A 14,891-nucleotide genomic window follows, 5' to 3' on the forward strand; every position below is an offset into this window, starting at 1 on the left:
TTTTTTTTTTTTTTTGGATGTCAATTCTTTTTGACAATGTAAATGCCATTTATTGTTACTCTTCAAAATATTCCAACAACTGTCAAACTTAAATTTGATATTATTTTGACGAGCAAACAACTCTTTGGCTGCTATTATCTAAAAAAATAAAAATCAATAATTATTAGAAGACAAATCTTTAAAATATTTACCAATTAAATTTAATATAATAAATAACTTACCTTGTACTGATTGTCTTGCTCACTGGGGTAATTCCTTTTGATCTGGGCCATTCATTCAGAAAATTTGGTAATCATTTGTTGCATGATGGACCAACGATTCAAACAGGCGATATGATTTCTTTTAGGTGTATCAGCACCACTAACGTGTTGCTCAAAACTCTCTTTAATTCGGATCCATAACGTTGCCTTATGTTGGACTAAACCGATGATCGCATCAGTGCTAATGGTCATCTACGTATAATATAAAGCCTCATCTTCAACCGTGGACCAATTAGGAGGCCGAATAGCCTTTTGCTTTCTGTGAGGTTGGGAGTTATTGGATTGTGACACTTCAATAGGAATGTTAAAAACTCGAGAAGGTTGATGAGACGGAAATTGAGATTCTTCTTCAACAAATAAGAAGGGATCAAAGTTATCATTTGATTGGTTGAATTAGGAGTTGTAGTTGTAATATGGTGGTGGAGGATCCATGGAATTAAACTTGAATAAAAAATATAACTAAAAGATTGAGAAAATGACTTAGTGGTTGTAGTTCTAGGTTGAAAACTAGAGAAGATGAGTTGGATATGAGGTGAATAATAGTAGGGTTGATGTATTTATAGAGGAAAAATGAAAAGTTTTTATTTATTTTTTTAAATATATATATATATATATAATGAATTTTTTCAAAAAAAAAAAATTCAAAAAATAGGTTTTTGTGCTAATATAGCTGTTAAGGCACTGTTTGGGTTAGCCAAACAGTGTTTAAAACGACTATATGTCAGTAGAAATATTTTAAAAAGTAAATTTAAAAAAAAAAAAAACACTTTTATCTTAATTTTTTAAACTTTTTTTTTTTTTAACCCAAAAATTTGGTTCAATTATTTTGGAAAAAAAAAAAAGAGAGACCAAAATTAGCTAAAAAACTGATTTTTTTTTAATTTTTTTTTTCAAGTACACATACCCTTAATAACAGTGTTTTGGGCTAAAAATAAGTTTTGGGCCAGAATAAAAAAATAAATGCGACGCGACTTACCAACAGGGTCGTGGAATACCGTGACCTATTCCACCATCCAATGAATGGAGTCCAATTTTTAACTACCTTATTAGAGCAGGCCAATTTCTAAACTTGGCCCAAAATCGCGGTATTCCACTCCATTGGACGTGCTCTAAGTAGTTGAATTGGTTCATAAATAATTAAGATGTATGGTTGCTATTTGGTTTGAAATTTGAATGCAGTAACTGGTATCTGTTTGACATAAAACGTGGAACAAATAGGGCCACAAATGTGTCAGCGACGGTAAGGAAATTATATACTCTCATTCAGACTGCGTGATATGCTCAGATACCTCGAGTAATACTATTAGCAACTGACTAGTCAAATCCTAGATCAGTTGGAATAGTGACACAAATTTAATGTTATGTCCAATCAAATAAATTCATTTTTTTCTTCTCAAAGATCAAAAAAAATTATAATAATTCTATGTTCTAAATAATCGTCCATTGTTTTTTAAATAATATATTTTATATTTTTTTATATATATGGTTAAAATTTAAAATTTTAAACTTAAATATAAAAACAAATTAATAATTTTTTAAAGAGACAAAATATGTCCCACATGACTTTTTAAAAATTCATATTCTCAAAAAACGACATCTAAATTGAGATTGGAGGAATATATATATATATATATATATATATATATATGGTAAATTCTCAAAGATCAATATTTGTCCCATGTAATTAAGTTGTAAAAGAAGAAGCTTTTAAAAATCAAAGAAAAAAAATAAAAAGGAAGAAAACAACAAATAATTACTATAATTTTTTATTTAGGCCAAACTAATTCTCAAAACCAGTTTAACATTACATAATAAAGTAATGAGTAATTGAGTTTCTTACCAATTGAAAAAATAAAAAAATAAGTGACCAAATAATATTAGGACACATTGATTGGTTGTGCGGGGTAATTATTCTAAAATTATCCGTATTCTATAAGAAAATCTTGCATGAATTTTTATATGGATGTGATTTGTGGATTTCTCTTTTTATTATATTTTTGATTAAGTAGTCACACATATATAACAAAATTTACAATTTTTTCATTATTGGGCTTGAATTCCCACTTCTATTTTATACCATTTGCTAATGTCTCATTGATATATATTTTTTTGTGTGGGTGTATGTGTGTTTTTTTTGTTTTTTTTTTTCTTTTGACAATGAAATTAAGAAGAATAAGAAATAAAGAGAAAAAGGCATCAACAAATGCACTTTTTGTTATGTGATATGATATAAGTAACATGTTATGAGTCTTTCTCGTCAAACGGGGCTTTAGACATCTCCACCGGAGGAGTGAAGAGAGAATGAGCCACTTAAATTAGGGTCCGTTTAGTATGAGTTGTATTTTATAGTATTTTGTTTTAATTTAAAATAAAATAAGTATTTTATAATGTAGTATTTTAAAATAAAAATAAAATAAATTTAACGACTAAAATTTATGGTGGGGAATTTCGAAACAAAAGAATAGATTATAGAAGAACAACAAAGCCAAAAATGCTCATGGTTTGACAGAAGGGAATGAATGTGATCATCAGATCCCGCTCATGGTTGTCGTACGTTGGTGACTATTACTACTCACATCTTTCAACAAATGTATTTGGTTGTTGGATTCAGAGGTTGGCACAATGCCAACGCACCAGTCTATATGGATAGTAAAGTCCAACTACACATGTTACATTATTTGGCCTATATTCCAACACAGTACATGAGCATTAATATAAAAATCACAAACATTTTTCTCTCTATAAATACTTCTAAAAAATTGGACCTCGTCTTCAGTGTCCACTTGGTGGTTTCTCTCTTTTACCTTTTTTCATACTCATAACCAAAATATAAAAATCACAAACATTTCCAAGCACTACAAAACTTAATTCACATAACCAAACCATGTCCATGTCACCCAAGAACCAACATGTGGCCGTTCTCGCCTTCCCATTCGCAACACACGCCGGTCTCCTCCTCGGCCTTGTCCGGAGGTTAGCCGATGCTGGCCCGAACGTGACCTTCTCCTTCTTCAGCACAACCAAATCCAACCAACCATTGTTTTCGATGCCAACAGTACCCGATAACATCATACCCTATGATGTGTCCGATGGAGTGCCCGAGGGTTATGTGTTTTCCGGGAAGCCACAGGAGGACATTGAGTTGTTCCTCAAGGTGGCGCCCCAGAATTTTAGGAGAGGCGTGGAGGCGGCTGAGGCAGACACCGGGAGGCGGATCAGCTGCTTGTTGGCGGATGGTTTTCTGTGGTTCGCGGCGGAGATGGCAGAGGACATGGGGGTCTCGTGGGTGCCACTTTGGACGTCTGGGGCTTGTTCTCTGTCCGTGCATGTTTACACTGATCTTATCAGGCAAACGGTTGGAACTACTGGTAAGACTTACTAACACCAATTCTAGTTCAATATATATATATATGTGAATTGTTTTCATTTTCTCAATATGTTGTCTTTAATTTATTCATATTTTCTAAACAAATCACATGAGGGGAAATTTTATTCATCCGTTTGATGGAGTATGCTTTGAAGTCATACACCCAATGGAACTGTGTATGTATGTATGTATATATATGCACTACTACCTCAGTGTTCGCTAATAATTTACAAAATATCAGTCGGCTTTAAACTATTCGCTAGTGAAAATACTGATTCAACAGCTGAAAAGATCATCGCATTTGAATTATTGTTAGAAGTAAGCCTCTCAAGTCTCATTTTCAAACCATTCAAACATTTGGATGCGACTTTCCAACTAAGATATTTTTAGTTGATTATGTGAAAATATCAACCAATTACAAATATCAATAAAATCAAATCTCTAGTTATTATTTATTTATTTATTTTATGACAAAGACAAAAAAACAAAACTACATAAAGACAAAAAAATAAATATTCCGGCTAAGTGTAATTCATGAGCTTACTGAGACTGGTACGAAAGTCGCTATAATCCACTATAGAATTGCAGGGTGGAGAATATTTACCGAGTGAAATCGTATTTATTTTTCACAAAAACATATTAAATTTCGGTGATATGAAATTCGAGTTTTGAAATTAAAATTAATAAAATTAAAAAAAAGTTATTTCAATTTTATGAATTATATATATATATATTTTAATTTTAGGCGTTCGAACTAACTTCATATATTTTTTATTTACTTAGAAAGAAAATGAAGAGTTATATATATAGGCTTTACATCTACCGATTGGAAAAACGATGCATGATTCTTTGACAATCTCCTCATCTAAGTCTGTACTCTGAGAGGCTTCTTTCATTAATGAGTTTGACAGCTTTACCCACACCACACAGACTTCAAGATAGTAACATGTGACTTTACAACCGAAACAAATTTGACAGATTGTATTGCGGGTACGTCTCTCCCATTTCTTTAATGACATGGGCCTCACCACCCAATCTGATGCGACAGTCGATGGCATTATCATCATTTAATTGATTGATTATTTTTTATTATTATTTTTTTTATTATAAAAATAATTAATTGGTTTATGTGTTCATTAATAAGAATCTAAATTTTTAGGATTAATTACAACGGCACCCCTTAAAATTTGACATATTAATAATTATATACAACTTAATTTTTTTTTAGACAAAGACACCCCTTGTGATAATTTTGACCCAAATAAACCCTTAAAATGTTAGAAAAGACGAAATTGCCCTTTAATATTTAATTCATTTTATGATAAAATAACCAAACTCATTAAAAGTCAAATTTGTCCTTATATATATACATTATATACATTATTGTCCTTATATATAGATATGTATATGTATATGTATATGTATATGTATATGTATATGGAAGAGCAGCGGGGAAGATAGAGCACTAGCCGCCACCACCACCCTCTTCGATGCCGCTACACCCAATTCCCTAACCTCCGCCCTCCACTTAATTGAAGACAACCCAAGAAAAAACCCACCCCTTCGATTTCACCCACCACCAATCACCACTGCCTAGGACCCTTCTATCCTTCCTTCCAACGACCACAAAGGCTTTCACATCTCCGATCAAAATCAATCGAATCACCACTCACCACCACTGACACTGCTGTTGTCGTCAATTTCGCCGCCGTGGATTGTCAATGGAGATGATCCATCTTGGCCACTGGCAAGGTAGACGAGGGCATGTAAATCCACTTGTCCAACGGATTTCTTGATACAATAAAATGTTTTCAACAACAAGTGGAAGCTTTGACTCACACCATCTCTCGTCAACCACGGTGCCGTCACCGCCACCATCTCTCTGCACCCACTGCCACAACCACAACCACCACCACCGTCCACAACTAGGGCTACAAAACCACCCCCAAAATTTTCTTCTTCCCTTTCTTGCGCGCGCGCACACACACACACACACATTGTCCCTTTCTTGCGCGCACACACACATAGATACATATATACATAAACAAATTGCGTTTCTTCCTTCTCTTGCACACACACATACATGGATACATATACACAGACACACACACATAAACACACCCACCCGAAATTGCACAGAAATTAGGTATTTGTAATTTCTCTATCAAAACGAAGACAAATAATTGAAATCGCCACCACTGCAACCACATATCTAAGTGCAAACGAGTCGCCACAGCTGAGAACGATGACGACGACTCAACCTTCCTCGACCTCTCCATCATCAAAGCTATTGACAGATCCCAAAATGGCATTGTAGGGCTGTGATATCTCTCTCTTTCCATTTTGTATTCTGTGATATTTGGTAGCTCTATTTTGAGCACCATGGTGGTGGGTCTGGTGGCGACTATGGTATGGCTGTGAAATGGGTGGTGGTGGGTGTGAACTGGTCGTGGTGGCTGTTGGTTAGGTTACTAGGGTATTTTGGTCAATTAAAAAGAATTGTATTAGATAAATTGGTAATGGAATGTGTTAAAGGATAATAATGTCAACTCACCATGTGTAATGACTATTGGGGTGTTTTTGTTAACTTTATTAAACTTAAGGGGGTGTCTTTGTCCAAAAAATGACTAACTTGTATATGACTGTCATTATAGCAAACCTCAGGGGGTGTCATTGTAATTAATCGAAATTTCTATAATACATATCTTGATATAAAAAAAAATTTGAATTGATTCAAGTTAATAAGAACAAAAAAAGACGTTTTTGAGACAAAACGTTGATTAAACCGCCTATATTAAAACTTAAAAGAGTTACAATTTTTCACAAAGAAATAACGGGGATACAAGTGAGAATTGACATCGAAATTATTTTTACTTTTTTATAATTGATGTTTTTGTTATTTTTAAAATTTTGATACGAAGGTGGTTATCACAGTCAATTAGCATGGCATTAAGGACTAGTTTAATTTTTTTTGTTTTCCCTTTAGAATGAATCATCAAATTATTTGTCTTTTCAAAAAGTTAGAACCTTCGAGATGTACTTTTTTATTATTTTTTTAATTTTAGGGTGGAGGTTTGAAATTTTACATATATTCCCATTAATTATTTGACAATATCTCTACCATTTAAGACTCTTGACGAATTCACCATTACTTAATATATATACATATACATAATTTTTGTATTATTTTTAATAAAATAATATTATCATGAGAGTCTTTTCATGATGAACTCTTCTTATTCAATCAACAAATTAACTAGCTCATTAAATGTTCCATAACTTTTTACAAATTTCAATGAATGTCTCAATTCAGTAGTTAAATAAGTAGGACTTTTATCTCTTGTTATGAAAGGGCTCTCATAATAGCATTACACTTTTCTCAATACGTGTTTAGTTTTGTAGTTATTTTTTACAAGTAGTAATAACATGGCCGACATGTTTTTTTCGCCATATATAATCAAATCTAAAAAGGATTCCATTTCAGAATTCAACAATTAAAAACCCCTTTTAATATTTTGATTAATTCAACAAAAGTTCAGACAAATTTTGTACTCTATAAATTTAGTCAAATTTGCTGAAATTTGAAAATTACTAGAATTTGATCTGTGCACTTCGTGATTTTTAATTTCGGCCCAGTCTATGTTATAAGTTGGAGAATGGGCTTCTTCAAATTGTACATATAGTATAAACCTAAATAAAAATGCTGAGAGGACATGATGTATGGCTATGACTCTATGTATATCAAATGTAACACAACACACTTGCTAAATTTAATTTGATGAATTTCTACCATCAAACCTGAAAAGTACGTATGTTTTAATTTTCCCAAATTCAAATATTTGGTCTTGAGAAAACAATTACTTTGAATTCATTACTTTATTTTCTATCATCTAATCAACTAGTACTTGATTTCATATCAATGCACATACAGATGTTGCAGATCGTGAGAACGAAATACTAAGCTTCATTCCAGGATTTTCTGCACTACGCCTTGGTGACTTACCTAGTGGAGTCCTCTTCGGAAACTTAGAATCACCCTTCTCAACCTTGCTACATAAAATGGGACAATGTCTGACACGAGCCACCGCCATTCCCATTAACTCCTTCGGAGAATTAGACCCTACCCTCATCAAAGACCTCAAGTCCAAGTTCCCAAAAGTCCTCAACGTCGGACCCTTCAACCTAACATCCCCGCCACCAAGGTCGATCACGGATGAGCATGGCTGCCTAGCTTGGTTGGACAAGCAGAAGGCCAACTCCGTGGCCTACATTGGCTTTGGAACTGTGGCATCACCTTCACCTAAGGAGATAGTGGCATTGGCTGAGGCACTTGAAGCAAGTGGTACACCCTTTATTTGGTCTATTAGAGACAACATGACAAGCCATTTGCCAAAGGGGTTTTTGGGGAGGAATAGTGAGATTAGTAAAGTAGTGCCATGGGCACCGCAGGTACAAGTCCTGGCTCATGCTTCTACCGGGGTTTTTATAACGCATTGTGGATGGAATTCGGTTTTGGAGAGCATTGCAGCCAGTGTGCCTATGATCGGGAGGCCATTCTTCGGTGATCAGCAGCTGAATACATGGATGGTTGAAAATGTTTGGCGAATTGGATTGAGGGTGGAAGGTGGGATTTTCACGAAAAGTGGCACAATGCGTGCTCTAGAAGTCATTTTTTCGCATGAAGAAGGGAAGAAATTGAAGGAGCGAATTGGAGTGTACAGAGAGCTTGCTCTTAAGGCTGTTGGATCGAGTGGGACCTCAACTGAAAATTTCAAATCATTGGTAGAGGTGGTCACAGGTCACAACATTTGAGGTTTATTTGGGAATGCCATCTTGTAAAACGGGAATTTTCTAATGTTATGATTTGGAGTCAGTTTCAATTTGATTGCTAAAGTCAAATATGATTTGTACTCGTACAATTGTACTTTGTTTTTTAACCTGGCAAACAACTAACTAGACTTGAGATGATTCCACACACGTTCCAATCAACCAAACGATTTATATTCTCACGCATACAAGCAAATATTGATTCCATAACAATTATGGTATCGGTCGATACACAACGTTTCGGTTTGTAATCCTTTTTAAATGGTCCGATACCGTTACATACTTTCGTGAATCGTTTGATTCGACCAATTTATATTGATATTAGTCTGATTTCATTACACCGTGACTGTTTGTTGACACCATTAATGATATAGTAATATGGACCAAGAACATAAAGCCTGGTCAGTGATGATGTGCTAGGAATTTGGGTCGAGAAGGATATCTGGGTCATGGAAGGTGATTGGATTGAAGGTGGTTTGGAATAGCATTTTAGTTGGAATAAAATCCATTAATGCTGTACATGAACATGGCAGTTCTCATACAAAATAACGCTATATGCAAGGATGCTACATGGATAAAATGTTTTTGAACTTTACGTTAAATAAGATTTATGTGTTTATTTATTTTTGAATTAGTATCTATCTAGAAATGTTTAGTTTGAATTTATTTTTAGTTGGGTTATTGATACGATTAGAATTTATTTGGAATTAGTATTTAGTTAGGATTAGTTTAATTTGAATAATTATGTGGTTGTATTAGAATATAACTAGGATACTTGTATTTAGGAATTTGTTTCTAATAATTTCTATAAATAATCAGAGGTCCAGCACCCTCAGAATCCTTTAATTTATTTGTTTGCTTTCTCAAGTACTTTCCCCAAATAGCATCATTGCTATCTTTATTTCACTCTTTCTATTTCAGTCTCATTCTATTTCTCTCCCCATATCTCTTTCTCCCTATCTTTCTCTCTGTCACTTTTTATATTTATTTCTTCCCCATACGTTACTTCTCTCCCCATATCTCTTTCTCCCTATCTTTCTCTCTGTCACTTTTTATATCTATTTCTTCCCCATACGTTACTATAAATTGTTTACTGGAAAGTCCTTTTAACTAAGGCATTTTTGAAACCAAAAGAGGAATTTATTTATTCCCTTTTTCCTCGCATCGTCTGAGAGTCAACTTTCTCAAAGGGACTAAAGTTGACAATTCACAATCGAACCACCCAAGTGGTTCTGGCACGCCCGTTTCACATCAATTTAAGATTGGATCTTAGGAGCCGATTTTAGGGTCAACACCGTTATCGCAATCGATACTGCGACTATGAACCATGATAAAAACATGATTTCCAAAAAGTTTCGCAACGGCATAGGTGAAATGAGGTCTGTTCTGAAGCAATGTCAAACCAGCATATACCAAAGTTCAACGATTGAGCCGGAATCATTGAACTAGGAGGCCTAAGCAGCCCTTACCTAAGCTTGCAGACCCCAAGAAAGCACCCATTCACTCCACCATTAACAAAAGGACTTTCAGGTGAAACACTGAAAAACCAAATTGGAAATTTCCAGACGATGATTGGGCTGGGGCATTCCAAAAATAAAAAATGGACACATGATTCCATACCCAGCCCACATCTAACACAAATTGGATCAACATCCAAGCCTCTCTTAACAAGATTTTCATTCAAATCGATTCTTACATGGAGAAAAGTTAGTGGTCAGAATATCCAATTAAATATTTTTTAGGATAATGAAGAATCAGATCAAATGACTGGATATTTTAAAATATTACCATGTTTAGGAGTATGAATTTAAAATTAAGTAAAATTTAATTCAAAATTTTAACTAAATTTTTTGCAATCTCAAATTCAAAATGGTGCTTCCAAATGCAATAACATAAATAAATTGAGTTTGATAACCACGAAATTTAATTTTTCAAATCACCACCAAAAGGCTGTACCTGTAGTTACTAGTTAATGCTACTTTTTCGCATTTTACACAATACTTAATTTTAACGGAATTATGTTGAATCATATAAGAAATATTTTGGACCTTTTTTTTTTTGTTTTTTTTGTTTTTTGGGTGTATTTTAAGTTCGATTCTCCTCCCTTGAGGTCAGGCTTTAGTATGAGAAGAGTGTCCTCCAAACCTCCGGTAAAAGTATGAAAAATAATACAAATATATATATATATATATATATATATATATATATATATATATATTTTTTTTTTCTTCTCTTATTAGTTTTATCTATATCAAAACACTAATTTAATGCTTCCAAACCCAATATATAAATTATTATTAAAAAATACATATATTATAACATAAACAATTAAATTACAATAACGGTACATTTTTGATTTTTCAAATCACTGTCAAAAGGCTTTAGTTAAATTATATTTCAAATGATATTTGCTTCTCTAAAAATAAAAGTAATGATATTTCCCTCTCTAATTTATTTTTATATATTTTCTTCTCTAATTATATTTTTTTGGGTAAATTAATACCAACACCCCTTCAAATTAATTAAATCTGTAGAGGAACATTTTAGTTTTAACTTTCAATTACACTTTTTAGACTCTGACAGATACAAATTGACTCATTTACCCCTAATTTTTTTAATATAATTTAATATAAAATATATATAAATTTAAATGATAAAAATACTAACATATAAATCACCCTCTCTCTCTTTCTCTCTCCCTCTTTCTCTATCTATTTTACACAAATCCAAAGAACCAGGCTCAATGGAATTCAGAGGATTAATGGAATTCATAGTTTGAAATTCTTAGTTTCACCGGTTTGGTATTCTAGAGAGAGGAACTTGAATTTCCAGATTCTCATACTCATTTTTTTTTTTTCTTTGGAAAATTTATAAATTCTTTTTTGGGAAATTAAGAAAAAGTTTTATATATATATATATATATATATATGTTCTTGTATATATAGATATATAAACTGCTTGTTTAAGCAGAGCGCAGTGAGCTTAGAGGAAAATTTTTAGAGACTTCACAAAAAATAAAAATTAAGATTATATCACAAATGGTAAATATGATGTCTTATTTTTCTACCAAAGTCACTCTTTTTTCTTTTTTAGGCTAGTTAGTCTCTTAATATTTTCTTTTCAAAAGTATAAAGATTCATATTCTTCCTCTATCATAGTCATAGAGGTCAAAATTGAAGCCCATTAAAATAGTTCTCCACTACAATGCATCAGATAATTGTTCATGACTAATTTACGTATCATTCTCTCCATTGTTAATTAGAAATAATTTCAATATATATATACATATATACACACACACACTGTGTTCAAGTAAAAATAAAAATTTAGAATTAAGCTGTGTGGTTGCCGCCGGCAACTTCCAAAAGGAAATCTAAGAATGATTCAAGAAAAAGGAAATTACCCTTCCTTTTTGGGGATGTCGGTGATAAAGTCCTTAAGTCTACTTTGAAGCTAGAATCAGTTCAAGACAAGTTATTTCAGAATCCATCTGATGTTTTGCTTGATGAAGAACAATAGGCCAAAGAAGATTATGATGCTGCTCTTGCAAACCAAGAAATCCTTTTAGCTCAGAAATCAAGACTTACTTGGTTGAGGGATAATGATAGGTGTACTTCTTATTTTCACCAAAAGCTGAAACAACATAGAAATTTCAATGCTATACTCAAAATGGAGAATGAGGAAGGAGTGGTTTCAACTAACCAAAAGGTTATTAGTGACTGGTTTGTGGAGTATTACACAATTTTTTTCTCAAAGAAGTCTTCTGATGTGGTGTGTGATATAACTCCTCGGCATACTTTGAATTGCACTGATCAGGCTATGCTAGAAGGGCCTGTTACTTATGAAGAAGTAAAGGAGGTGGTGATGAGTTTCAATCCAGACAAGGCACCAGGACCTGATGGTTTCCCTGCTAGGTTTTATCAAACTTTTTGGACTATGATTGATAAAGATGTGTTTGCAGCTATTCAACACTTTTTTGTGTCTAAAATTATGCCTTTGGGGGTTAGTTGCTCTTTCATTACTTTGATTCCAAAGGTGGGAGATGCTGTAAAGTTAGGGGATTTCAGGCCTATAGCCCTTTGTAACTTGGTGTATAAGATTGTTACGAAATTAATGGCAAATAGGCTAGCTATGACATTACCAAGTTTAGTGGGAAAGGAGCAGAGTGCTTTTGTACAGGGCAGGAAAATCTAATAGGCAGTAATACTGGCTCATGAATTAGTGAGAGATTTCAACAAGCCCAGGAATGCAGCCATGGCTTTGAAGATTGACATAAGGAAATCTTATGATTCTGTCTCTTGGGATCGTTTGTTGACAGCTTTAAAGAAATATGGGTTTGGGGATACTTGGATCAGTTGGATTGAAGTTATTTTTAAGTCATCTAGATACTCTATTTTGATTAATGGTTACCTTGATCACTGAATTATTCTCAACTTTGGTTGCTGATGCTGTTCATAACAAATCTCTGGTGGTGTTAAAATCTATGTTAAAGTTTCAAAAGCCTATTAGCTATATCTTTTTTGCAGATGATTTGATTCTAGCTTGTGAGGCTTTAGTTCAAAATGCTATTGCTCTTGAGGGTATTTTTAGAAGATTTGAAGCTGTTACTGGTCTGCAAATCAATCAGGGAAAGAGTAGAGTCTTGTTTTCTAGGGCTGTGAGAAGGAAACATCTGCTGCTGTAGGTTTTGAAGTGTGCTGAAGATATTTTTCCCATCAAATACTTGGGGCTTCCTTTGTGTCCAACTGGTTTAAAAAGATCATAATGTAAGGATCTGTAGGATAAGATTGCAAGTAAGATTTTCTGCTGGAACACAAAACTTCTCTCTGTCAGGTAAATTGGAACTTATTCGAGCTGTGATTACTCTTATTTTTCAGTATTGGTGCAATATTTATGATATTCCAGTGGTGGTTATCAACCAAATTCAGAAGTAATGCAGGGATTTCCTTTGGGGAAGCAAAGATAATGTGAAAAAGATGCATCTTCTTAATTGGGATTGTGTTACTAAACCAAAAACAGAAGGTGGTTTGGGAATTAGAAAGTTGTCTGATATTCAAGTGTCAGCTCGCTGTGTATTAGCTTGGGATTACTTGAATAGCAAAGATAAGTTGTGGATCTCTTGGTTTAAGTTCAGGTATGCTTAAAATACATCCTTTTGGAATGCTACTGCTTCGCAGACTAGCTCCCCTATCTGGAAATCAATGATTGCTGTTAGGGAAGTGATGCAACAGAAAGTCTGTTTTGAGATTGGTGATGGCCAGCACATAAAACTTTTCAGGGATCCGTGGTGTAAAGGGCAGATGTTCAGCTCATTATTTGGCCATAGAGTGGTCAGAAGTATGCATCTCCAAAGGGATGCTCCGGTCAGTTCGCTGATATTCAATGGAGCTTGGAGTTTGCATAATTTGCAAAGTGATAACTTAGTAGCAGTACAGGTATTTCTGCAGACAGTGGAAATTAAAGGTGGAGAGGATAAATTGCTGTGGGATGGTGGGAATTTCAATTTCAAGAACGCTTGGAATTGTGTTAGACATACTGATATTGTGGTACCATGGTTTAAATTGTGTTGGGGGAAGGCTCAGCCAAGATGGTCTACAATAGCTGTGTTAATGTTATTTGATAGACTTCCTACCATGTGTAATTTGCAGAGAAGAAGAGTCTGTTTGGTTTCTAGATGCACACTTTGTTAGAAGAGTTTGGACACTACAGATCATGTGTTTGTTACCTGCCCTTTCTCTCAAGGTTTCTGGAAATGGTTAGGTGGGATTCTTGGTTGGGATCTCATTAAATTTCAAGATGTGTTAACAGCTTGGGACCTTTTCAATTGGATGGATAACTTATATAACAAGTCAAAACAGTTGCAAAGTCTTTTTGCTGCAGGTCTGTGGTACATTTGGCGGGAAAGGAACAATAGACTTCATTGTTCCATTAGCCTTCGCTTGGAGGTGGTGGCAAGGGCTGCCTTCCTGGAAGTGTGTGATGTTCAGAGAATTAAATTTATTGATGTTATTGTGTAATCTCTGTTTTGGTATAGTGCTGTTGTATTGGAAATGGGCTTATTTATTAAAGCACACACTCCTACTTTTTCTTATTCTTTTTGTTCTCTGAGGGTATGCCCTTTGTGCTCCTGTATTCCGGTTTTATTTTTTGAGCTCAGTACAACTCCAATTATGAAAAAAAAAAAGAAAAAGGAAATTAGCTCACAAAAAAAAATCTGAATGAGGGTTCTCTCTAGCTCGAAAAAAAGAAGCTAATTATGACACGTCTTATTAGTGATAAAATCATGAAAATCACTTCGTGATGTCTTATCATTTTCTAAAAATTTATAGGATAATATTTGGGTCCTCTCCTTGGAGGATAAAGTTCATCATCCCAATTGATGTGGTCTAATATAATTTAGACACATGTTTAAAATTTTAAATTTTTTAAAAATAATC

At 33.8% G+C, this 14,891-nt stretch overlaps 1 protein-coding gene across 1 annotated transcript; it reads left to right on the plus strand.

Moving 5' to 3' along the window:
• The first annotated feature begins 3,005 nt into the window (after positions 1-3,005).
• LOC132279243 (anthocyanidin 3-O-galactosyltransferase F3GT1-like) lies at positions 3,006-8,602 on the plus strand. Its single transcript, XM_059781175.1, has 2 exons — positions 3,006-3,628; positions 7,559-8,602. The coding sequence occupies exons 1-2, from the start codon at positions 3,145-3,147 to the stop codon at positions 8,437-8,439; spliced, it is 1,365 nt and encodes a 454-aa protein (XP_059637158.1). The 5' UTR covers positions 3,006-3,144; the 3' UTR covers positions 8,440-8,602.
• Positions 8,603-14,891: the final 6,289 nt, after the last annotated feature.

This window comes from Cornus florida, unplaced genomic scaffold (genome assembly GCF_030987335.1).
Source record: "Cornus florida cultivar Cherokee Brave unplaced genomic scaffold, ASM3098733v1 CherokeeBrave_3.0.0_Hap2_Chr10, whole genome shotgun sequence".
NCBI lineage: Eukaryota > Viridiplantae > Streptophyta > Magnoliopsida > Cornales > Cornaceae > Cornus > Cornus florida.